Source organism: Pristiophorus japonicus, chromosome 13, assembly GCF_044704955.1.
Source record: "Pristiophorus japonicus isolate sPriJap1 chromosome 13, sPriJap1.hap1, whole genome shotgun sequence".
In the NCBI taxonomy this organism is placed as follows: domain Eukaryota; kingdom Metazoa; phylum Chordata; class Chondrichthyes; family Pristiophoridae; genus Pristiophorus; species Pristiophorus japonicus.
Window position 1 is genome coordinate 119,356,960 of NC_091989.1, and position 26,986 is coordinate 119,383,945.

General features: G+C 42.9%; 1 protein-coding gene across 2 annotated transcripts in view; it reads right to left on the reverse strand.

The window, feature by feature from the left end:
• Positions 1 to 26,986, reverse strand: part of pskh1 (protein serine kinase H1) — a 77,001-nt gene that overhangs the window by 19,693 nt on the left and 30,322 nt on the right. The window contains exon 3 of one of the 2 annotated variants that reach the window (XM_070897934.1): positions 16,045 to 16,163. The exons of the other annotated variant lie outside the window; for it this stretch is intronic. Coding sequence (XP_070754035.1) covers positions 16,065 to 16,163 — 99 coding nt within the window. The 3' untranslated portion in view covers positions 16,045 to 16,064. The remainder of the gene's footprint in view (positions 1 to 16,044; positions 16,164 to 26,986) is intronic. 2 annotated transcript variants of the gene reach the window in all.

Below are 26,986 nucleotides of genomic sequence, written 5' to 3' on the forward strand. Positions count from 1 at the left end.
GGGAGTGTTTGCTTGTGCTTTTGGGGAGGGGTTAAACTAATATGGCAGGGGGATGGGAAACATCGAAACATAGAAAATAGGTGGAGGAGTAGGTCATTCAATAAGATCATGGCTGATCATTCACCTCAGTACACCTTTCCTGCTTTCTCTCCATACCCTTTGATCCCTTTAGCCATAAGGGCCATATCTAACTTCTTGAATACATCCAATGAACTGGCACCAACAACTCTCTGTGGTAGGGAATTCCATTGGTGAACAACTCTGAGTGAAGAAGTTTCTTCTCATCTCAGTCCTAAATGGTTTACCCCTTATCCTTAGGCTGTGTCCTCTGGTTCTGGACTTCACCAACATCGGGAATCTTTCTTCCTGCATCTAACCTGTCCAGTCCAATCAGAATTTTATATGTTTCTATGAGATCCCCGTTCATCCTTCTAAATTCCAGTGAATACAGGCCCAGTCGATCCAGTCTCTCCTCATATGTCAGTCCTGCCATCCTGGGATTCAGTCTGGTGAACCTTCGCTGCAGTCCTTCAATAGTAAGAACGTCCTTCCTCAGATTAGCGGACCAAAACTGAACACAATATTCCAGGTGAGGGCTCATCAAGGCCCCGTACAACTACAGTAAGACCTCCCAGATTGGAAAGCAGCTAATGTAACGCCTCTGTTTAAAAAATGGGGCAGACAAAAGGCAGGTAACTATAGGCCGGTTAGTTTAACATCTGTAGTGGGGAAAATGCTTGAAGCTATCATTAAGGAAGAAATAGCGGGACATCTAGATAGGAATAGTGCAATCAAGCAGACGCAACATGGATTCATGAAGGGGAAATCATGTTTAACTAATTTACTGGAATTGTTTGATATAACGAGCATGGTGGATAGAGGTGTACCAATGGATGTGGTGTATTTAGATTTCCAAAAAGCATTCGATAAGGTACCACACAAAAGGTTACTGCAGAAGATAAAGGTACGTGGGGTCAGTGGAAATGTATTAGCATGGATAGAGAATTGGCTGGCTAACAGAAAGCAGAGAGTCGGGATAAATGGGTCCTTTTTGGGTTGGAAATCGGTGATTAATTGTGTGCCACAGGGATCGGTGCTGGGACCACAACTGTTTACAATATACATAGATGACCTGGAAGAGGGAACAGAGTGTAGTGTCACAAAATTTGCAGATGACACAAAGATTAGTGGGAAAGCGGGTTGTGTAGAGGACACAGAGAGGCTGCAAAGAGATTAAGATAGGTTAAGCGAATGGGCTAAGGTTTGGCAGATGGAATACAATGTCAGAAAATGTAAGGTCATCCACCTTGGTAAAAAACACAGTAAAAGGGATTATTTGAATGGGGGGAAATTACAACATGCTGCGGTGCAGAGGGACCTGGGGGTTCTTGAATCCCAAAAAGTTAGTTTGCAGGTGCAACAGGTAATCAGGAAGGCGAATGCAATGTTGGCCTTCATTGCGAGAGGGATGGAGCACAAAAGCACGGAGGTCCTGCTGCAACTGTACAGGGTATTGGTGAGGCCGCACCTGGAGTACTGCGAGCAGTTTTGGTCACCTTACTTAAGGAAGGATATACTAGCCTTGGAGTGGGTACAGAGACGATTCACTAGGCTGATTCCGGAGATGAGGGGGTTACCTTATGATGATAGATTGAGTAGACTGGGTCTTTACTCATTGGAGTTCAGAAGAATGAGGGGTGATCTTATAGAAACATTTAAAATAATGAAAGGGATAGACAAGATATAGTTGTTTCCACTGGTCGGGGAGACTAGAACTAGGGGGCACAGCCTCAAAATACGGGGGAGCCAACTTAAAACCGAGTTGAGAAGGAATTTCTTCTCCCAGAGGGTTATGAATCTGTGGAATTCTCTGCCCGGAAGCAGTTGAGGCTAGCTCATTGAATGTATTCAAATCACAGATAGATTTTTAACCAATAAGGGAATTAAAGGTTATGGGGAGCGGGCGGATAAGTGGAGCCGAGTCCACGGCCAGATCAGCCATGATCTTTTTGAATGGCGGAGCAGGCTCGAGGGGCTAGATGGCCTACTCCTGTTCCTAATTCTTATGTTATGTTCTTATATTCAAATCCCCTAGCTATGAAGGCCATCATGCCATTTGCCTTCTTCACCGCCTGCTGTACCTGCATGCCAATTTTCAATGACTGAGGTACCATGACACCCAGATCTCGTTGCATCTCCCCTTTTCTTAATCTGCTGTCATTCAGATAATCTGCCTTTGTGTTTTTGCCCCCAAAGTGGATAACCTCATATTTATCCACATTATACTGCATCTGCCATACATTTTCCCACTCACCTAACCTGTCCATGTTACCCTGCAGCTTCTTAGCGTCCTCCTCACAGCTCACATCGCGCCACCCAGCTTAGTGTCATCTGCAAACTTGGAGATATTACACTCAATTCCTTCATCTAAATCCTTAACGTATATTGTAAATAGCTGGGGTCCCAGCACGGAGCCCTGCGGCACCCCACTAGTCACTGCCCGCCATTCTGAAAAGGACACGTTTATCCAGACTCTCTGCTTCCTGTCTGCCAGCCAGTTCTCTATCCACGTCACTACATTACCCCCAATGCCATGTGCTTTAATTTTGTACACCAATCTCTTGTATGGGACCTTGTCAAAAGTCCAAATACACCACATCCACTGGTTCACCCTCGTCCATTCTATTAGTTACATCCTCAAAAAATTCCAGAAGATTTGTCAAGCATGATTTCCCTTTCATAAATCCATGCTGACTTGGACCGATCCTGTCACTGCTTTCCAAATGCCCTGCTATTTCATCTTTAATAATTGATTCCAACATTTTCCCCACTACTGATGTCAGGCTAACCGGTCTGTAATTACACATTTCCTCTCTCCCTCTTTAGAACCTTGCTGTAATGTGGCCCTTTTTGATTTTTGCCTTGGGTTTCTCTGCCTTCCACTTTTACTTTTCTTCGTGCAAGTGAGAGGGAAGTAAAATGAGGGCAGAACATAAGAACATAAGAATTAGGAACAGGAGTAGGCCATCTAGCCCCTCGAGCCTGCTCCGCCATTCAAAAAGATCATGGTTGATCTGGCCGTGGACTCAGCTCCACTTACCCGCCCGCTCCCCATAACCCTTAATTCCCATATTAGTTAAAAATCTATCTATCTGTGATTTGAATACATTCAATGAGCTAGCTTCAACTGCTTCCTTGGGCAGAGAATTCCACAGATTCACAACCCTCTGGGAGAAGAAATTCCTTCTCAACTCGGTTTTAAATTGGCTCCCCCGTATTTGAGGTTGTGCTCCCTAGTTCTAGTCTCCTAGACCAGTGGAAACAAACTCTCTGCCTCTATCTTGTCTATCCCTTTCATTATTTTAAATGTTTCTATAAGATCACCCCTCATCCTTCTGAACTCCGAGTAAAGACCCAGTCTACTCAATCTATCATCATAAGGAAACCCCCTCATCTCTGGAATCAGCCTAGTGAATCGTCTCTGTACCCCCTCCAAGGCTAGTATATCCTGCCTCAAGTAAGGTGACCAAAACTGCTCGCAGTACTCCAGGTGCGGCCTCACCAATACCCTGTACAGTTGCAGCAGGACCTCCGTGCTTTTGTACTCCATCCCTCTCGCAATGAAGGCCAACATTGCATTCGCCTTCCTGATTACCTGCTGCACCCGCAAACTAACTTTTTGGAATTCATGCACAAGGACCCCCAGGTCCCTCTGCACCGCAGCATGTTGTAATTTCTCCCCATTCAAATAATATTCCCTTTTACTGTGTTTTTTCCCCCAAGGTGGATGACCTCACATTTTCCGACATTGTATTCCATCTGCCAAACCTTAGCCCATTCGCTTAACCTATCTAAATCTCTTTGCAGCCTCTGTGTCCTCTACACAACCCGCTTTCCCACTAATCTTTGTGTCATCTGCAAATTTTGTTACACTACACTCTGTCCCCTCTTCCAGGTCATCTATGTATATTGTAAACAGTTGTGGTCCCAGCACCGATCCCTGTGGCACACCACTAACCACCGATTTCCAACCCGAAAAGGACCCATTTATTCCGACTCTCTGCTTTCTCTTAGCCAGCCAATTCTCGATCCATGCCAAGACATTTCCTCTGACTCCGCGTACCTTTATCTTCTGCAGTAACCTTTTGTGTGGCACCTTATCGAATGCCTTTTTGAAATCTAAATACACCACATCCATCGGTACATCTCTATCCACCATGCTCGTTATATCCTCAAAGAATTCCAGTAAATTAGTTAAACATGATTTCCCCTTCATGAATCCATGTTGCTTCTGCTTGACTGCACTATTCCTATCTAGATGTCCCGCTATTTCTTCCTTAATGATATCTTCAAGCATTTTCCCCACTACAGATGATAAACTAACCGGCCTATAGTTACGGGCCTTTTGTCTGCCCCCTTTTTTAAACAGAGGCGTTACATTAGCTGCTTTCCAATCCGCTGGTACCTCCCCAGAGTCCAGAGAATTTTGGTAGGTTATAACGAATGCATCTGCTATAACTTCCTCCATCTCTTTTAATACCCTGGGATGCATTTCATCAGGACCAGGGGACTTGTCTACCTTGAGTCCCATTAGCCTGTCCAGCACTACCTCCCTAGTGACAGTGATTGCCTCAAGGTCCTCCCTTCCCACATTCCTATGACCAGCAATTTTTGGCATGGTTTTTGTGTCTTCCACTGTGAAGACGGAAGCAAAATAATTGTTTAAGATCTGAGCCATTTCCACATTTCCCAAAGCAAAAGATAGAAAGAAGAAAAGTAAAAGTAGAGGGCAGAGAAACCCAAGGCAAAAATCAAAAAAGGCCATATTACAGCAAAAGTCTAAAAGGGACAAAGTGTGTTAAAAAGACAAGCCTGAAGGCTCTGTGCCTCAATGCGAGGAGTATTCATAATAAGGTGGACGAATTAACTGCGCGGGCAGCTGTTAACGAATATGATATAATTGGGGATTACGGAGATATGGCGCCAGGGTGACCAAGACTGGGAACTCAATATCCAGGGGTATTCAACATTCAGGAAGAATAGACAGAAAGGAAAAGGTGGTGGGATAGCGTTGCTGGTTAGATAAGAAATTAATGCAATAGTAAGGAAGGACATTAGCTTGGATGATGTGGAATCTGTATGGGTAGAGCTGCGGAATACCAAAGGGCAGAAAACACGAGTGGAAGTTGTGTACAGACCACCAAGCAGTAGTAGTAAGGTTGGGGACAGCATCAAACAAAAAATTAGGAATGCGTGCAATTATCATGGGCGACTTTAATCTACATATAGATTGGGCTAACCAAACTGGTAGCAGTACGGTGGAAGAAGATTTCCTGGAGTGTATTAGGGATGGTTTTCTCGACCAATACATCGAGGAACCAACTAGAGGGCTGGCCATCCTAGACTGGGTGATGTGTAACGAGAAAGGACTAATTAGCAATCTTGTTGTGCAAGGCCCCTTGGGGAAGAGTGACCATAATATGGTAGAATTCCTTATTAAGATGGAGAGTGACATAGTTAATTCAGACTAGGGTCCTGAACTTAAGGAAAGGTCACTTCGATGATAGGAGACGTGAATAGGCTAGAATAGATTGTCGAATTATACTTAAAGGGTTGACGGTGGATAGGCAATGGCAAACATTTAACGAGCACATGGATGAACTTCAACAATGTTTTGTACATCTCTGTCTGGAGTAAAAATAAAACGGGGAAGGTGGCTCACCCGTGGCCAACAAGGGAAATTAGGGATAGTCCAAGGAAGAGGCATATAAATTGGCCAGAAAAAGCAGCAAACCTGAGGACTTGGAGAAATTTAGAATTCAGAGGAGAACAAAGGGTTTAATTAGGAGGGGGAAAATAGAATATGAGAGGAAGCTTGCTGGGAACATAAAAACTGACTGCAAAAGCTTCTATAGATATGTGAAGAGAAAAAGGTTAGTGAAGACAAATATAGGTCCTTTGCAATCACAATCAGGTGAATTTATTATGGGGAACAAAGAAATAGCAGGCCAATTGAACAAATACTTTGGTTCTGTCTTCACGAGGGAAGATACAAATAACGTTCCGGAAATACTAGGGGACAGAGAGTCTAGCGAGAAGGAGGAACTGAAAGAAATCCTTATTAGTCAGGAAATTGTGTTAGGGAAATTGATGGGATTGAAGGCCGATAAATCCCCAGGGCCTGATGGACTGCATCCCAGAGTACTTAAGGAGGTGGCCTTGGAAATAGTGGATGCATTGACAGTCATTTTCCAACATTCCATTGACTCTGGATCAGTTCCTATGGAGTGGAGGGTAGCCAATGTAACCCCACTTTTTAAAAAAGGAGGGAGAGAGAAAACAGGGAATTATAGACCGGTCAGCCTGACATCGGTAGTGGGTAAAATGATGGAATCAATTATTAAGGATGTCATAGCAGTGCATTTGGAAAGAGGTGATATGATAGGTCCAAGTCAGCATGGATTTGTGAAAGGGAAATCATGCTTGACAAATCTTCTGGAATTTTTTGAGGATGTTTCCAGTAGAGTGGACAAGGGAGAACCAGTTGATGTGGTATATTTGGACTTTCAGAAGGCTTTCGACAAGGTCCCACACAAGAGATTAATGTGCAAAGTTAAAGCACATGGGATTGGGGGTAGTGTGCTGACATGGATTGAGAACTGGTTGTCAGACAGGAAGCAAAGAGTAGGAGTAAAATGGGGACTTTTCAGAATGGCAGGCAGTGACTAGTGGGGTACCGCAAGGTTCTGTGCTGGGGCCCCAGCTGTTTACACTGTACATTAATGATTTAGACGAGGGGATTAAATGTAGTATCTCCAAATTTGCGGATGACACTAAGTTGGGTGGCAGTGTGAGCTGCGAGGAGGATGCTATGAGGCTGCAGAGTGACTTGGATAGGTTAGGTGAGTGGGCAAATGCATGGCAGATGAAGTATAATGTGGATAAATGTGAGGTTATCCACTTTGGTGGTAAAAACAGAGAGACAGACTATTATCTGAATGGTGACAGATTAGGAAAAGGGGAGGTGCAAAGAGACCTGGGTGTCATGGTACATCAGTCATTGAAGGTTGGCATGCAGGTGCAGCAGGCGGTTAAGAAAGCAAATGGCATGTTGGCCTTCATAGCGAGGGGATTTGAGTACAGGGGCAGGGAGGTGTTGCTACAGTTGTACAGGGCCTTGTTGAGGCCACAGCTGGAGTATTGTGTACAGTTTTGGTCTCCTAACCTGAGGAAGGACATTCTTGCTATTGAGGGAGTGCAGCGAAGGTTCACCAGACTGATTCCCGGGATGGCGGGACTGACCTATCAAGAAAGACTGGATCAACTGGGCTTGTATTCACTGGAGTTCAGAAGAATGAGAGGGAACCTCAGAAACGTTTAAAATTCTGACGGGGTTAGACAGGTTAGATGCAGGAAGAATGTTCCCAATGTTGGGGAAGTCCAGAATCAGGGGACACAGTCTAAGGATAAGGGGGAAGCCATTTAGGACCGAGATGAGGAGGAATTTCTTCACCCAGAGTGGTGAACCTGTGGAATTCTCTACCACAGAAAGTTGTTGAGGCCAATTCACTAAATATATTCAAAAAGGAGTTAGATGAAGTCCTTACTATTAGGGGAATCAAGGGGTATGGTGAGAAAGCAGGAATGGGGTACTGAAGTTGCATGTTCAGCCATGAACTCATTGAATGGCGGTGCAGGCTGGAGGGGCCGAATGGCCTACTCCTGCACCTATTTTCTATGTTTCTATGTTAACCTGCGGAACTCTCTTCCGCAGAGTTGTTGATGCTAGTTCATTAGATATATTCAAGAGGGATTTAGTTATGGCCCTTACGGCTAAAGAGATCAAGAGGTATGGAGAGAAAGCAGGAAAGGGATACTGAGGTGAATGATCAGCCATCATCTTACTGAATGGCGGTGCAGGCTCAAAGGGCCGAATGGCCTACTCCTGCACATTACCCGAGATAACTTTTGACGATTGTATAACTGGAGCAGTTCTGTTATTCCTCGTCATTCACACATCTAGGGCCCAAGTTTCAAGCCGCGCCTAGAACGGCGCAGTCCCGACCTGGACGACCGTTTTTCGCGCCAAAAAGTGCGCCTAAAAAAAAACCTCCATATTCTCCACCTCCCTGCAGGTCCTCTGGCCCTCGGCGCAGCGCAGCAGGAGCTGTAGGGGGCGGAGCCAGGTCGCTGCGCTGAAAACAGTGCCGGGACCTCTGCACATGCGCGCTACAGTGGGCACGCAAGTGCAGTAGCTCCAGGCGCCCGAAACTGTGTGGGAGGGGCCTGAAGCACGCAGCCCCCAGCCCTGGCCGAATGGCCTCACTGGGGCTGCGTGAATAAGGCTCCTCCCACCTCCGGACCCGACCCGACACCCGCTTCCCGCCCCGGACCCGACACCCGCTCACCCCCCCCCCCCCGGACCGGACCAGACACCCGCTCCCCCCCCCTCCGGACCCGACCAGACACCCGCCACCCCCCCCCCCCCACCCCGCCTCCAGACCCGACCAGACACCCGCTCCGCCTCCGGACCGGACCCGACACCCGCTCCGCCTCCGGACCGGACCCGACACCCGCTCCCCGCTCCCCCCACCCCCGCCTCCGGACTGGATCCGACCCGACCTCCCTCCCACCACCCCCCACCTGTAAATCTGGTGCTGGGGACGGCCCTGCCCGAAGTCTCGGGCCCGGCCCGTTGAGCCTCCCTCCTCCTCCTCACCCCCCCCCCTTCCAATCTCCTTTCTCCCCCTCCCCCATCTCCTTTCTCCCCCTCCCCCATCTCCTTTCTCCCCCTCCCCCATCTCCTTTCTCTCTCCCCTCCCCCATCTCCTTTCTCCCACCCTCCCCCCCTATTCCTTCCCCTCTCTCCCTCTACCCCCCTCCTCCCCCTCCCCTCGCTGTTAGAAACACAGACACTGACAGACACACTGAGGGGGGCATCCCAGCACGCTGTTGGAGGGCTCCCGGTGCTGCAGTCGGTAAGTAGAAATTTTTTTATTTATTGATTTAAAAAAAAATTATTTCTTATTAATTTTTTTTGATTGATTTATTGATTGATTTATTGATGTATTTATCATTTATTATTGATGACGGCTCTTTATTTGTAAAACTGAAGTGTTTAATGTTTGTAAACTTCCCTTTAAACACCGCCCCCCACCATTCCCTACGCCTAATTTGTAACCTACACCTGATTTTCTAAAGTGTAGACAAGGTTTTTTCGAGCGTACAAAAATCTTCACTTACTCCATTCTAAGTTAGTTTGGAGTAAGTTTTCACTCACGAAACTTTGAAATCAGGTGTAAGTGACCGGACACGCCCCCTTTTGAAAAAAAAATTCTGTTCCAAAGTGAAACTGTTCTTACTGACTAGAACTGGAGCAAACTAAATGACAAGAATTCCGATTTCTAAGATACTCCGTTCTACACCAGTTGCTCCTAAAAATCAGGAGCAAATCATGTGGAAACTTGGGGCCATCGGCACAGGATCTGATAGCCCTCTGAAATGCATTGAAACAGTTAATAAGCATCCCCATTTAAATCACGCAGTTTGACAATCTACTGGCCTTTGTCTCCCATCAAGATTTAGAAAGAGTTTCTGTTCAGCACTTGAAAAATAATGAAGCCATGATGAAGTGAATCCCTTTTATTAAAAGTGAAAGGCCTTATCTTTTCACAACATGCCACAGTTCTATTTCCAGCTATCTTGGAGAATCTCATTCTGAAAAGGTCAAAAAACTCAATAGAAATCCTATCTGCAACTTTCCTATTCAGTCTCTCAGCTTTCCTTATGCCCTTCCCATTTCCCAACAGCAGCTTTGCCTCCCACTGATTCAGATACTTAACTTGTGTTGATGGTTGTTCTGCAATGATCCATAGTAAATTGAAGATAGTAGGACCCTGGAGTACCTTTACTGAACTATATAGGAAACTGGGGTAAAGAACAAGGGAGCCTCAATGTACAAATCTCTTTCCCAAAGCTGTTAACTGAAATGCCAGACAGCTCAGTCACTAACTTCAAAAAGAAAGCAGGAATCTACTTGGAAGCTCACTCATAATACTTGAAAACATTCTGGAATTATTTCACTTTCATATTTTAGTGCAGGAAGATATATCCAGTATCGCCACATTATAATTATTTCCACAAATACAACCAGATTTCTTTGTTTATTTTTTTAAATTAACTAATATGATCAGGACTGTGTCATGGTGACACTATTCGGTGTACACAGTAAATTTATAGATTTGACAGGACTGTCATATGGAACTTACGAACTAAATTACACCTGCTATATAGAGCTTACAAAACACTTGTATATCTGGGTCAGAGAAGAATGTTTAATGAAGAAAATTGAAATGTGTGGCAAAATGGGTTAGCATAATCTCCTTTCATCCCTCAGGTCTGAAGTTGAATCCAGCTCAGACTGATAAAAATGTTTCTCTCTAACAATTCAAAGGGTTCCATGTGAAACAAGTGCACAATTTAATGTGGTAAAGTGGGCGAGTATAAATAACCATTTCCTCCCAAATCATTAACTATATCCTGGCTAAAAAAAAAGTCAAAAAAATCAAGTTGCTCTTAATTTTTAAATAAAGTGGTGAATCTTCATAAAATTCAGTATACAGTATATACTGTTAACAGGCATTCCAGATTTCTTTATTCTGTACTTTAAGGTTGCTTGTCTCGGTGTCTAGAATAGGTTATCTTTTCTAAGATAAGTTATACCCTTGGTTCTTTCTTTCTTTCTTTAATCCCTCATTCTCACTTCCCTTCCCCTACTCTGGTCTCTCCAGGACCTGCAGCTGAGAGGATGGGTGGTGCCTTGCCCCCAATCCTCCACTGATCTTTCACCAGCTGCTTGGAGGCACATGTGCCAGCAACCTTCCACTGACTAACAATTTCCCTACACCCTGTGGGGAGACACAACTGGTTTGCTGCTTGCCATTTCCTTGTAGCAATATGGGTGGAGTCCAGAACTTTGCAGACTGGTTGAACAGGTCAAGGTGCTGCAACTTCTCTCTCACACACACACACACACACACGCACACGTAACTCAAGATGTTGCATGCTGTTTAAGTTCCTTTCTCATGCTATTGCCTACTCTAATAAAGCACAGATATATAGTTAAAATCTTACATCTGTAGTACATCCATGTTCAAAAAAAGGGAGAAGGATAAACCTGGCAATTACAGGCCAGTCAGTTTAACGTAAGTAGTGGGTAAGCTTTTAGAAATTATTGGGCCCAAGTTTCAACTGGATTTGCTCCTATTTTTTTGGAGTAACTAGTTTTTTGGGAGTATCCTAGAAATTGCAATTCTCCACATTTAGTTTGCTCCAGTTTCAGTGAGTTAGTTCAGTTTTTTTCCCCCAAAAAGGGGGTGTGTCCAACCACTAAGTTTGAGCTGCGAAAATTTACTCCAAACTAACTTAGAACGGAGTAAATGTCCACTTTTGTAAGTTCTGAAAAACCTTACCTAGAGTTAAGTTCAGTGCAGGCACAGCCAGAGACAGGGGTGGGAAGCATTAAACAGAGGACTAAAGCATTAAACACATCATTTAAAATGGCCTAAAACATCTTGCGATGATATTTTGTCTTATATCTGCTGAGCGAGGAGAGTTGTTGCCCTTTTTATAAATAAGCAAGTGTAGGCTCCCGGCTGAGGCAGACACATCAACACCTAATTGTGACTAAGTTGATCCTTCAGAAAACATCATACCCCATTAATCCAACCTATTACTTGAATAACTCACCTCGGACTAGATTATCTCTCATTTGTAAGAACTAACTGTTTGACACTAATGTGCCTGTCAGGGACTGATTGTTAGATTAACGTGGTGTAAACCACCACTGTCTCCCACACCCCCAACAGCACTCTCTTCCTTCCCCCCTCCCCCACCCTCGCCCCCCCAACCCTCCTCCCCCTTGTGCAATTCGAGTCTCTCAAAATAGCAAGTGCATTGGATTCATTCTCGGGCGGATAAAATAAACTGCAATAATTATGTCAATTAATTGTCAGATATTCAAATGTTGGTCATGAATAATGCATCGAGCAATTGCAATCTTTGCACTCCAGATGCCTGGAATGTGAAATGTACCATCCAAAGGCTCATTATGTGAAGAGAACACTTTTTGTTCCCCTCTGACACAAATATGAATTCAGCCTCAGTATTGTGCGTTGGCTGGTGGTGGGCTGAAGGCCAGTCGGTATTCGACTCCAGCAAGGATTCAATGTGGTGGCTGACATCAGCTCTGTCTCGTTTGCAGAAACGACACCGCAGGTTCCTCCTTAACCCTTGTTGCTTGTTGCAAGGCTCCACATCCTCACTGGTCAATGCTGCATTTCGCTTGGTTTTCTTGCTGTTCTGTCCGTCCTTTTGTTGCTTTCTGTTGACCTTGAAGGCAGCGGGATGGTGCGGGCTCCTTTCGGCCCGGGATAGGTGCGGGTTCCTTTCGGCCCGGGATGGCCCAGCCCAGCCCTTTGTTTCTAACTTCAGCCCTTCTGAGCGTCCCTCGTTACCCTATCATCAGTTTTTGGCGCAGAACTTAAGCTCCACCCTCAGAGCTTAAGGTCAATCTGTGCTACTCCAAATTCAAAGTTATTTCCCGCAAAATTTGGATTTTTTTTGGCGCATTTCAGCCACTAAAAAATCGTACGTACCTCTTCAACTGCGCCAAAAATCACCCATGTGAAAAATTGAGCCGAATAATCCAGGAGAAAGTTAACAGCCACTTGGATAAGCATGGACTAATAAAGGAGAGCCAGCATGGATTTGTTAACGACAAATCGTGTTTGATTAACTGGTTGACTTTTTTGATCAGGTAAAAGGTGGATGAGGGTGGTGCAGTTGATGTTGTGTATATGGACTTTCAAAAAGTGCTTGATAAAGTTACCACATATTAGCCTTGTTAGCCAATGGGATAAAAGGGGCTGTAGCAGCGTGGATACAAAATTGGCTAATAGATCGAAAACAGTTGTGGTGAATTGTTGTTTATCGGCATGGAGGAAGGTTCAGTACAAGGACGACTGCTGTTTTTGATATACATTAATGACTTGGATTTGAGGGTACAGTGCACAATTTTGAAATTTGCAGGTGACACAAAACTTGAAAGTGTAATAAACAGTGAGGAAGATAGAAATAGACTTCAAGAGGACATAGACAGGCTGGTGGAATGGACAGACAGATGGCAGATGAAATTAAACACAGAAAAATTTGAGGTGATACATTTTGGTAGGAAGAATGAGGAAAGACAATGCATGCTAAATGGTACAATTTTTAAAGGAAGTGCAAGAAGAGAGAGACCTGGGGAAATTTGTCCACAAATCTCTGATGGTGGCAAGACAGGTTAACAAAGCAGTTTAATAAAGCATATGGGATCCTGGGCTTTATAAATCGAAGCATAGAGTACAACAGCCAGGAAATTATGCTAAAGCTATATAAAACAGTAGTTTGGCCCCAGATGGAATACTGTGTCCAATTCTGGGCTCCACACTTTAGGAAGGATGTGAAGGCTTTGGAGAGGGTATAGAAGAGATTTACAAGAGACCTGGGGGAATTTGTCCAGGTCCAGGGATGATGGATTACAATTATGTGGATAGACTAGAGAAGCTGGGGTTGTTCTCCTTGAAGCAGCGATGGCCAAGAGGAGATTTGATAGATGTGTTTAAAATCATGAATAGTTTAGATAGAGTAAATAAAGCAAAACGGTTTCCAATGGTTGAAGGGTCGATAACAAGACGACACAGATTTAAGGTGATTGGCAAAAGAACCAGAGGTGACATGTGGAAAAACTTTTTTATGCAATGAGTGGTTAGGATTTGGAATGCACTGTCTGATAGGGTGGCGAATACAGATTCATTACTAACCTTCAAAAAGGGAATTGGATAAATACTTGGGAAAAATGCAGCTTTATGGGGGAGTGGAGGATTGGACTAACTGGATTGTTCTTCGAAGAGCTTATAAAGATTTTGCGCTACTTGGTAGTGTATGAATGGTAGCTTTGAAAAAAATTGAAGGAGTTGACTGGTAGATTTTTGTAATGCTTGCTGTTGTTTATTGAAAGCTTTTCCTTTGAGAATGGAATTAGTTTTTGATTAGCTGAAATCTCCCATTGACTAAATGTGCAAATCAGTAAGCTGTCTTATTTGAGCCAATTATTATTTATGTTGTGGAGGTATGATTTCTTTGACAGCTGTTTTCGTAGAATCATAGAATAGTACAGCACAGAAGGAGGCCATTCTGCCTATCAAGTCTGCAGATTTGACTGAGGAAATCCTACTGATTCTGTGCTGCACCAACAATAAGCTTCAGCACAATCTACAAATCTATTGCAGGAAATATAGGGGTGGGGAGAAAGAGAATAAATATATATAACAAACATTAAATAATCAAGGAAAAAATGCTTTGGGGACGGAGGAGGGAAAGATGAAAAAAAACAAAGCATTAGCATCTTATACAAATATTGCAAATTCATTATAGGAGGCACGGCAAATTATTTTATAATGTAAGTAACTGAGAATGCAAGTTTTTTTTTTAAAATGGGATCGATGCATGTGTGTGCATTCTTTTTGTTCTGTTCCTTTTTAAATGCTAATTATCTTCCAGTTCTGATGAAAGGTCCACATCGGAAATGTTAACTTGTCTGTTGCCTGCACAGATATTGACTGACCTGTTCAGTATTTACAGCATTTTCTGTCTGTTTTTCCAGATAGCCAGCATCTGCGGTGTTTTGCTTCTTGGCTAACAACCTGCAATGGTTGTGTAAAAGCTTTTACAAAATCATATTATTGTTAGTCTAACACACTAATATGCAGAAGAAAAAAATTACTGACATGCTACCATAATGAGTAGGTAACAATCCTTCATTTATTCAATGTGATTTTTGAGGGTCAGGAACAGGTATTTTATTCTTGTGAAACAACACTTACAATGAATGCTACCAATGTCAGCATGCTGATTCTATAATTATTTTAAGCCCAAATCCAACAAACAGAAAATACTACTGATAACAATGAGGTTCCACTGATATTTTGCTTATGGAAAACCTTCACAACCCACCAACAGCACCTGTAATTTATGGCTTTCACATATACTTGAACCAGTCATTTGGAAGAGGAGTGTGTCTGGGAGCAAACTTTCAAGATTTAAAATAAAAACCTAATCTAGAATTCCCTTTACACGTCTCAGTACTATAGATGCAGTGCTGTTTGCTCTGGAATTCTTTTTCTCTTAAGGAAACCCCCTTCAAAATTGGTTCAACGTAAAATGGTGTATAACAAGTCACCTTTAGGTAGACAGGATATATAAGCCGTGACTAATCAGACCTTTAGGAACAGTGACTGGTCAAAGGGTCAGTTTAATCATCAAGTCTTTTGATTATCTGGCTTGAAAATAACCTCAGCCTATTCCCCCAACTACTCTCCACACTATTTGGCTCGGAATTTGTGAGCAGTTAATGACATCATGTAGCTGCTCATCTCCCCAGGCTTGTCGTGTTTTTGTGAGCCCACCCAATTTTTTAATCTACGCCTCTGGTTCTGAAACTCGAGACCTCAGGAACTCCATCTAATAATTTTTCCGCATCTTCTTTAATGTTCTGGATTGTTCATTTTAGTGATTAAAAGATGACCTCAGGCAATTGATATTTCAGCTTGCTGCACCAGATTAGAAATAAAACAATTACCCCACAGTTTGTAATAGCTCATTGTTTTTTTTTTTAAACTGTACTGCGTATGTACTGTAGCTCTGAACAAAAATGTCAAAAAACAAACCATATCCACATCAACAACAAAACCAAGTTTAGATTGCCTCCCTCCTCCCCCCCCCTCCCCCCTCCCCAAGTCCATTTCCCTTTTTTAAATGAATGTCGAGATTCTAACTTAACCCAACTGGAAGAGAAAGTTCTCTTTTTGATGACTGTCGGGGTTGAGAACTTTCTCCAGTCGGGTTAACTTCCAACCTAGGTCTTAAAAGGTGAAAGGATTGTTCAGCTTGGCTCAGTGGAAGTACTTTTGCCTCAGAGTCAGAAGGTTATGAGTTCAAGCTCACCTGCCCCTTCCAGGACATAGTCAAGGCTGACAATTCAATGTTGCATGGTCAGATAAGCCATCTTTTGGATAAGACATTGAGTTGAGCTTGTTCAGGTGGACATAAGCGATCCCATGACACTGTTCAAAGAAGAGCAAGGGAAATCTCTCAGCACGCTCAACTCTTATCCTTCAATCGCCACCAAAAACAGATCAACTCATTTCATAGAATCTTATAGCACAGGAGGCCATTCAGCCCATCATGCTTGTGCCAGCTCTTTGAAAGAGCTACCCAATTGGTCTCATGCTCCTGCTCTTTCCTCATAGCCCTGCAAATTTATCCTTTTTAATTATATATCCAATTCCATTTTGAAAGTTACTCTTGAATCTGCTTCCAACACCCTTTGAGGTAGAGCATTCCAGATCACAACAACTCGTCGCGTAAAAAAAAGGTCTCATCTCCCCTGGTTCTTTTGCCAATCATCTTAAATATGTCTCCTCTGACTATCAATCCTCCTGCCAGTGGAAACAGTTTCTCCCTGTCTATTCGATCAAAACCCTTTGTAATTTTGTTCACTTCTCGTAAATCTCCGTTTAACCTTCTCTGCTCTAAGGCGAACAATCCCAGTTTCTCTAGTCTCTCCACATAACTCCACAGTCCCTTAACCTGGGTACCATTCGAGTAAATCTCCTCTGCACCTACTCCAAGGCCTCTCATTGCCATATTGTTCATCTTATTGCTGTTTGCATAACCTTGTTGTGCACAAACTAGTTGCCACTTTTACCTCTACTTAACAATAGTGACTATACTTCAAAAGTAATTAATTGGCTATGAAGTGCTTTGGATGTGAAATGTGAAAGGTGCTAATTATATCCAAACTCTCCACTTGCCTGCATGAGTGCAGCTCCAACAACACTCAAGAAGCTCGACACAATCCAGGACAAAACAGCCCACTTGACTGGAACTGAATCCACCACCTTAAACATTCACTCCCTGCACCACCGGCGCACCATGGCTGCAGTGTGTACTATCTACAAGATGCACTGCGGCAACTCGCCAAGGCTTCTTTGGCAGCACCTCCCAAACCCGCAACCTCTACCACTTAGAAGAAGAGCAGCAGACGCATGGGATCACCATCTCTAAGTTTCCCTCCAAGTCACACACCATCCTGACTTGGAAATATATCGCCGATCCTTCATTATCGCTGGGTCAAAATAATGGAACTCCCTCCCCAAGAACTCTGTGGGAGTACCTTCACTACACGGACTGCAGCAGTTCAAGGCGGCAGCTCACCCACTACCACCTTCTCATGGGCAATTAGGGATGGGCAATAAATGCTAGCCTTGCTAATGATGCCCACATCCCATGAACGAATAAAAAAAAAAAATGTCCTTCTTTCATTGTGTTGCCCCAGCTCGCTAATCCATGCTTTCAGTAGAAAATAATTAAGGATCACTAAATCAACCAGTTTGCATCGATAAAGTCTTGGATTTTGTTCCTCTGGTAGTGAATCGGTAAAAAAAACAATTGCATCCCAAATTTGGGGAGAAACCCACTGTTCTCCTAACAAAAGTCAGGTCTGAAGATGTGCATGCATATCAATGTCAGCCCTTCTGTTGCATGCTCTGCTGACCATAAAGATGCTGTGCGCATCTCGAACTGATTTTTGGTGGGAGACAAAGTGTATGTAGACTGTGCAATTTGGAGTTTATCTTTAAGTAATTAGCAGGACTATATTTTTTCAACTGCAGTAAACATCAGTTTTTCATTCCTCAAATGAAAGTTACCACATTGATAGTCCCCTGAAGACCGAGGTGAATCAAAGGTTGACAGGTTGTACAAGCAATAAGGCAATTGTAATCCTGTGCAACAATTTTTATTATCCCACTAATACAGTTGCAACTACATAGGTTTTTCAATTTTACTTTTAATTTAAAAATATATCTCGGGGTTAATTGAAAATCAGATGGTGTCCATAAACTGTGCAATTGTGGATCATTTAGCTCTTGCTGTACCTTTAAAGTCGCTTGTCTTAGCAATGTTCAAAATAAAAACCTAAAAAAAAAAATCTCACTTTTTTTTTTAAAAAGCACACAAAATTAAATCAAATAATTGGCATTAAAATAGATATTAATTATCCTTTAGCATGACTTAAAAAGAAAAGCTACTAAAATCAGGGCTAAGTTGACTAGATGAGTAGAAGCAATTCGGTTTCCTTGCATGGAATCAGGTACATGATAACCCATTGTTCTGCCAGGACTCCAATTAAGGATTTAAAATTAACTGTAGAATACAAAGCCTCAATTCTGTAAACTGAAAACAAAACTGGCACCTTATATAAATACAAGTAATTATTGTTGTTGTAGTATAAGCAGGGTAATTAAAATTAACCCTTAATAGTAATCCATCAAATTCAAGGCTAAATTTTAGTCTAATTATCTCCAAAACATTCTACTAATTAGTATATATAAACACACTTTTAAAAAAAAAGCATTAAAAACAAGAGATGAAAACTGTAAACATGATTGATCTTATTTCAAAGCTCAAGACAGGTTTCTAGTCTTACAAAACCAAAGTATCTCAAAGTATTATAAAACAATTCAATGGCTAACAACAGCCTTGCACCAAATTTGCTTCAAAAATGTTCTGTATTTATAGCTATCATACCACATTTTTATGTTCCAGGACATGACATCTTCATTGCTTTAATAAATCATCTCCCAAACAATCTCACTGTACAATATATTCCAAGTTATCATGCATCATAATACTTTCCCTCTGGTTAGTGTTGTACATAATTAAAACACATGAAAACTAAAAATTAAACCACTTTCAAAGAGGAATTGAATAACAGTTTACAGTATATCTTTATACTTCATTGTCCCCACAAATTTCAGTAATGTTTCAAATTCTGTTGCTCTATTTATCAATGGCACAGCAGCGGTTATCCTAAGCTTTCTCTTGTTACATGTATTTAAACAGCATGGAATTTTAGGTAAATCTAAATAACCAGGCACAGGGAATGATCAACTATAACTGACTTGAGACTTGTTTCATTCATACTGTGTACTAATATCGTATTTCAAGCTACGCAGTAACTGAATTTTTCAAATTTTTCCAAAGATACGACAGGTTGAACCTCTCGGGTCCGGCACCCTCGGGACCTGACCAGTGCCAAAACAGAGAATTTTCCGAACTACGGGAGGTCGATGCCGGTGATCGCTGAGTGAGGGAGGAGAGGCAGGGATGTTGATGATTGGTCATTTCTCTGTCCTTCTCAGGTCTGACACCCCTTTGCTGCGCCAAGACCCACAATTCCACAATAAGGAAGCAGAGTGAGACGCAGAGTGTCATGGGAGCGCTTAACAGTGAGCTCCAAGCCCAGGCCCAGGAAAGCGACAGTTCTGCCACAGATGCCGAACCACGGATGTTTCCGGACCAGAGAGTGCCGAACCTGAGAGCTTCAACCTGTACCATAAAATTTAGCTGAAATTTAGTCAGATAGCAAGATAAGTGAAAACACAAAAACTGGAGCTCACTTGTGTGTTTGAAACACAATGCCAAACGTATCCAAAGTAAAAAAGGGTAAAAGAATCCATAAACCTATCACACAATCTTTTATTCTCCAGCTGAAATTCTTAAAAAAAAAACTCAGTACAGTACTAAACAAAAGATCATTTACAATTCTGCTTTTATTATTCAGCCACATGTTTTGTGCACATTTCATTTTCAAAATGCCACACAGTTTAAACAAAATATAGCTGGCAGTCCAAATGCTAATCCCAAACAGTTTGGTCAAACCTCAATGGATATAAAGTTTAAAAATTCCTGTTCTAACTTGAGATGTGTTATATATGCAGACTATAGATAAACTCTCTGTGCAGTCACTGTATAGTTGCATAAGATGGAGACTTGTTTACCTGATGTACTATCAGTAAGGTTTATACTGTGTATATACTATGCTGGCACCACCAGAGGGTGCAACTGGTGGAGACCGGGGTTTCCTGCCCTGGTGGCAGGGGCTGTATGAAAGGGTAGTCACCATGTGGCTGCCTCACTCTGGAGTTACGAATAAAAGACCACGGTCACGACAGTTTGACTACAACACAGTGCCTCGTGGAGTCATTCATAAGTACATTACAGTCATAACAACTGGTGACGAGAATACAGACTTTCAGGCAATTATAGCTACCTTTGGCACACTAAAAGACTTCGCAGAGGGTGATGATTGGGATGTCTTCACGGAAAAGCTCGAGCTATATTTCGTGGCAAACAACCTGGCAGGGGAGACGGATGCATCGGCGGAGAAGCGCAAGGCTATACTGCTGACCAGTTGTGGGCCCGAGGTCTACCGCCTCATCAGGGACTTGCTGGCACCCACAAGGGCCAAGGATAAGACATATGATGAGCTGACCGAATTAATTCGCGACCAACTAAAACCAAAAGAGAGTATCCTCATGGCAGACACAGATTCTATACTCACCGTAGAGCTGAGGGTCAGGAGATTGCAAAATATGCTGCCAACCTCAGGAGACTTGCGGCACAGTGTGATTTTGGCATGCACCTCAACGAAGCATTGCGAGACATCTTAGTTATGGGAATTGGTCACGAGAGCCTCCTTCACAAGCGATTATCTGCCGACACCACAGTCAACCTGAAGAAGGCCATCAGCATCCGTCAGGCGTTCTTGACCTCAACCTGCAGCACCAAGCAAATTATTCATCTTGTGGATTCAAACCCAGCAAGTACTGTACACAGAATGGTGCCTTTCACAGGCAAGACTGTAGAATGTGGCTCTGTCCAGGGTAGAGAGCACAGACCTCAGGGTTCCACAACTCAGAGTCTGCCGAGGGATGCTAATCGAGTAACACCATGCTGACGTTGGAGGAAACCATAGGGCTCACCAATGTCGGTTTGCTGAGTACGTAAGCAAAGCCTGTAACTCGAAGGGCCACCTCCAGCATATGTGTAAAAGAAAGACGACTCACCGTCTAGCAGAGGAGTCGGTAGATGGCTTTGAATCCAATATGATGATTTGGGCAGAGAGGCAGCTCAGCCCCAAGAAGTAGTATACGGAGTTTATACCTGCACCACTGATTATCTCGACTTCCATCTTCACTGGAGGACAAACGGCGTTCCAGTCTTCATGGAAGTGGACATGGAAGAGAGCCAGGCAGTGATGAGCCAGAATGCTTTTGAGAGGCTATGGAATGAAAAAAGACCAGAGCTGGTTCCAGTACAGGAAAGGTTGCGCACCTATACCAAGGAGTTAATCTCAGTCCTTGGTAGTGCGGATGTAAGTGTAATCCATAATGGCGTGGATTGTTACAGGTGATGGTCCAACGCTACTCAGAAGAAGGTGGATGGGGAAGATCCAGTGGAAATGGGAAGACTTCTTCACTCCAACAATCGATGTCCCCTATGCTCAGAGGCAGAGCAAAACCTCACTTTCGCTTGGGCCAGGCACCAGAGAATAGACCAGCGCAGCACCTGAGGCACAGATCGTCCATCACAACTGTGTAGCAATGATCCAACCAGAACGACCTAAAAGTACCTTCCCAGCTCCAGTGGCAGGACTCTTGGGGAGGAAGATCGAATTCAGAGACATTCTTCCAGTTTTTATGACAGAATCGCAGGAGAGAAGGATCAAGGCAGTCGACCTCGAGGACAGAGACAAGATGGCGTCCCTGCTGCAGCGAGGTGCAGCGTGGCTGAAAAAAAAGATGGCCGCGGCCATACCACGAGGTGCACGCTGAGGGACCAACACGTGATGTCTAACAAAGGATTTGGTTGGGGTAAAGCCAGCAGGGTTCTCTTAAAGAAGACCTGCAACCAACTGAACTTAGAGACATTGTATGTATGGCAATCAATGTAACGAACCAATTAAGATTGTGAACAAAATGTTGTTGCGAGATGTCGGTACTATTCCTAATGTAAAGAACAAAATGTTGTTGCGAGATGTCGTGAATAGAATGTCCCCAAAAGTAGGTGAGCAAATTCAGGAGGGTAAAGGCGCTGATCCTGATGCCCTGCCCCAGGTGTCCCCACAAGTTATAGGCCAGCGACCTCAGGAGGGTGAAGGCACTGATCCCGATACCCTACCCCAGGTCTATACCACGGTGCAGGCACCCGATGGCACTATTCGCCACGGACCTGGAAACGAAAATGGCGCCAATACACGCAATTGGCCGCCGTTGCCCATCACCCGGGTGGAGACGGCGCAGTTCCCAGACCCAGTCGCCATCTCGCCATGTCCGGGAGCGAAAGGTCAGAACCAACGAGTTCCCGAAACGGGACCTGGAACAGCCAGGTTCCCAACACCATTAGAGAGCAGGCAGAATATTCTGCAGCCCTCAAAGGAGAACAGGGAGGTCACACACATCTGTGGCTCTGACCACCACCAGGCAACAGCAAAGGCCCCGAGTCCTGGCAAGGTGAGCGAACCAAGCCCACCCGGCTAGCAGAGGGCGCAGCGCCGCCATCAGACGACTAGGACCCCATCCGGTTGCTCTGGAACTAGCGTCCTCGCATACCTGTACTGCTACCTCAGTACTGACCATGACTGAACCATGAATGCAATCTACCCAATCCTGGTGCACGACCGTAAAACATAACAAATGCATGTCACTGAACCAAGGTGTCACGATACAAATTGTAAAATATGTTTTTTTTCTTCCTTTCTTTGTACTTGCACTGTGTCTGATCCTGTATGTTAATGTAATGGGCCAGCTGCATGATCTCACTGTGGGGGCGGGGGGGAAATGGCCATGGACACACACATGGATCACACCCAGAACCCTCTGGAACCTCCACTGCATCATCGAACCATCCAAACTGGTAACCACTACCCATCCTTGTGGCAAAAGGACTTGGGGGTTAACCGAGAGAGCCAAGCCAAAGCACAGCCAAGGTGCAAGGGCTATTGGCACTTAAGTCTGGGGAGAGCTAAGCCAGAGCACATAGTGCAAAGATAATTGGCACAAAGGACTTGGGGGAGAGTTTTGTTATATATGCAGACTATAGATATACTCTGTGTAGTCACTGTATAGTTGCATAAGATGGAGACTTGTTTATCTGATGTACTATCAGTAAGGTTTACATTGTGTATATACTATGCTGGCACCACTAGAGGGTGCAACTGGTGGAGACCGGGGTTTCCTGCCCTGGTGGCAGGGCCTGTATAAAATGGTAGCCACCATGCGGCTACCTCATTCTGGAGTTACGAATAAAGGACCACGGTCACTACAGTTTTAGTACAACACATTGCCTCATGGAGTCATTCATAAGTACATTACAGACATAAGATGAGCCTAGTAATTTCATAAATCCAAATAGATAAAAAAAATACAGAATTTTAAAAAGGGTTTATGAAAATAAAGTGCAAAGATAGGAGAACCATTAAGTTGCTTTTACAAGAACTGAATTTTTTTTAATGAATTGTGCAATTTACTTAGGTATTCTCAGACACTTCAGCTTTGCAACCTCAGTGATATGAAAAACAATAATGGTATAAATTCTTTGTAAGGCAGTGATCTAATTGAAGGTCTAAAGAATACCATAATCCTGAAGAACAAAGCTAAAATATTTTGTGATGATCATGTTAACCACAACATGATACAGCCCTAAAATCACTCCTGGTTATCTCATTTTTTGGAGCATTCACTTTAAATTAATTTGGCTTTTCTCCAGTTCAGGGTCTGATATTCTGTTGTCGTATTGGATTGGATTGAAGAATTACTCTGGTCATTGCGTAAAACCTCGTAAACACATTCAAAAAGAATGGTTTTATGATTTCACTATTCACAGTTCAGAGCAATTCTGCACTAGTCTTCTCTTGCTAATCCAAATTCAATTAATTGAAATTGAGCCAAAACAAAATGCCTATGCCATTTTAATTCAATTGCTCGATTCCAATTTGTGGATAATTTGAAATTTGGAAGCAAAAGATTTCAAATTAGCAGGAGTAGACTTCTTTAAAACTGTAGAGGAGCAATTTACCAGTTGAATACAAATAAAATTACACTCACTGCCTTGTAATTCTGCTTTACAGCTACCTGTGCAAAACGTAAAACATCAGGGATCCATAGTTTACCGATAATAAATAAATAGACAAGTGTTCCCAGTCAAATAACTTATGAGCACGTGAATATGCGAGTTGTCAACCATTACATATATGACTTATTCATTGTAAAACACTGATCCCTAATGTGCATTACAAATGGACAACAGATGGTCACTTTAACATCGAGTTAAAATTAATGACAAATTTCCACCATAAATTTACTAGAATAAATTTAGCCAAAAGCTGTAGACTGTTAAATCTGAAGTCAATAAAAAAAATTAACATTTTTGTTATGCAATAAACAAAAAGAGAGAAAAATAAGGGGTTGGTTTGCTAAAAGAAAAACTTACCCCAATACGGTTTCCTTTCTTCAGTGCCTTATGCAAAAAAATGATGGGCTTAAAAGACGGAATAGGAGGATTAAAGTGCTTTAGTCGTCTTGTCAATATTGTATATGAAGTGCTTAAAAAGATGCAATATCTCCTCCCACCCCCGTTCAAATGTTCGTTCCTTTTCATCTCTCGAAGAATTTCCAGGTGTGGTAGCTGTAACTCACACATTAGACATTCTTCATGTCTATCTAGACAGTATACACTGGCAGACTATTCAACAATAGGGGGAAGAACACTGCCAAACTCAATCCTGTCCTCGCCAAATAAGCCCGTTTGTAACCAAGAAGCCACTGAATAGTGCTCTGAGCCAAAGAAACACAGAATCTTACAGCACAGCAGGAAATCATTCAGCCCATCACACCTGTACCGTCTCAATGAAAGAACTATCCAGTTATTCGCATGCCTTTGCCCATCCCTCGTTACCTTTTAATTTTTTTTTAATGTTTATCTTTTAAAAGCTATTATGGATTCTGTTTACACCATTGGGTCTGACAGGGGCATTCAATGTCTTGACAAACTTCTGCATTTAAAAAATATTCCCCAACTTCTCCCTCATCCATTCGATGATCTTAAATTTATTTCCTATTACCAACTAAATCGTCCAATGAAGACAGTTTTTCATTTTTTACCTCATGAAAACCCTTTACAATTTTGAACATTTGCATATCTCCTCTTAATCTTCTATGTTCTAATGAAGAATCCCCATTTTCCCATTTTCTCTTTATAACCAAAGTTTCTCATGTCTAGCATAATTTTAGTGAATCTTTCCCGCATCTTCTCTATGGCCTTGACTAAAGTAGGATGCTCAAAACTGGACTGTATATTAATTACAATTAAACCCATGATTCATAGTCCTCTTTACTTTTGTACATGATGCTCCATTTATAAAAACAAGCATCTCATATGCTTTAAAAAGCTTTATCAACTTGCCTCACACTTTTATGGATTTGTGTAACTGAACCCCTAAGTTTCTCTGCTCTACTTTCTACATTTTTACCATTTACTGTATATTTCCTCTCCTCATTCTTCCTCCCAAAGTGTGCTGCCTCATACATCATTGCTTAAACTTCATCTGACATCTATCTGCCCAATATACTAACCTGCCCACGTCCTCCTGATCTAACACTTATGGTCCTCTTCACAATGAAACATACTCCCTAGTCCCTACCTGTGCGTCTGTAAATTTGTATACTGTGCTCTCATACCTGAGTCCAGATTATGATTGACTCCTAATGTACTTGGTGGCCTAGTCAGCTATCTAGTTATAAACAATTACTACAAATGTCAAGAAGAAAAATCGGACAAGCCTATCAAAAATGACCCAGACAACTTATCAGGACAAAAGTATGGTAATCTCAGTGCAGTTAAACCTGCAGAGTCCTCCTCACCATTCCAGATTTCTTCATCACCATCTCTGGTTATGTCCTGTCCCATCAGCAGGACAGACCCACCAAAATGATATACAGGCAGGTGGGAGTGACCTGTGATAGTAGCTTCAGTATTGATTCCTCAACTCGACTCCAGACTTGATGAAATCTCATAGATTCAGGTCTAAAAATGTTAAGGAAATCTTCTGATCGCCATCTACCATCCATCTTCAACTGAAGTCCACATTGAAAATCATTTGGAGAAAACTCTTAGGAAAGCAAGGGCATAGAACGTACTTTGGGTAGGGGAACTTCAATGTCCACCATCAAGAGTGGCTCAGTAGCACCACCACTCACCAAGCTGGCCCAGTTCTGACAGGCATAATTGTCAGACTGGGCTTGCGCCAGGTGGTGAGGAAATCATCACAAGGAAATAATCTGCTCAATCTCACCAACTTACCTGTTGCAAATAGGTCTGTCCACAAAGCATTGTTGAACTGACAACTGCACAGTCCTTGAAAAGACAAAGTGTCATCTCCACCATGGGGACATCCTTCAAAGTGTAGTGCGGCATGACCATCATTCTAAGAGGGATAGATAGAGGACCAATCTAGTAGCCCACAACTGGGCATCCATGACACACTGTGACCATTAACAGCAGCAGAATGGTAACCGCCTGAATCTGTACCCTCATGACCCAGAATATCCCTCATTCCTTGATCACCATCAAGCCAGACCGGCCCTAGTTTCAATGAGGCATGTAGGAGCAGCATCAGAAATACTTTAGAATCAGGTGCAAAGCTACTACACAGGGCCACTTGCATGCTAAACACCAGAAGTAACGAATCAGCTCCACAACCAACAGATCTAATCAAAGTTTTATATCCCTAACTCATCCAGTCGAGAATGCTGCTGGACAACCAGAGAATTAACAGGATGAGACATTTTGATGAATGTCTTCTACCTCAACCATGGTGAACCCCAGCCCATAAATGCAAGAAAGAAAAGACATACTTGCATTTATATAGCACCTTTCATGATCTCAAAGTGCTTTACAGCCAATTAAGTACTTTTGAAGTGTAGTCACAGTTGTAATATAGGAAAGGCGGCAGCCAATTTGTGCACAGCAAGCTCCCACAAAC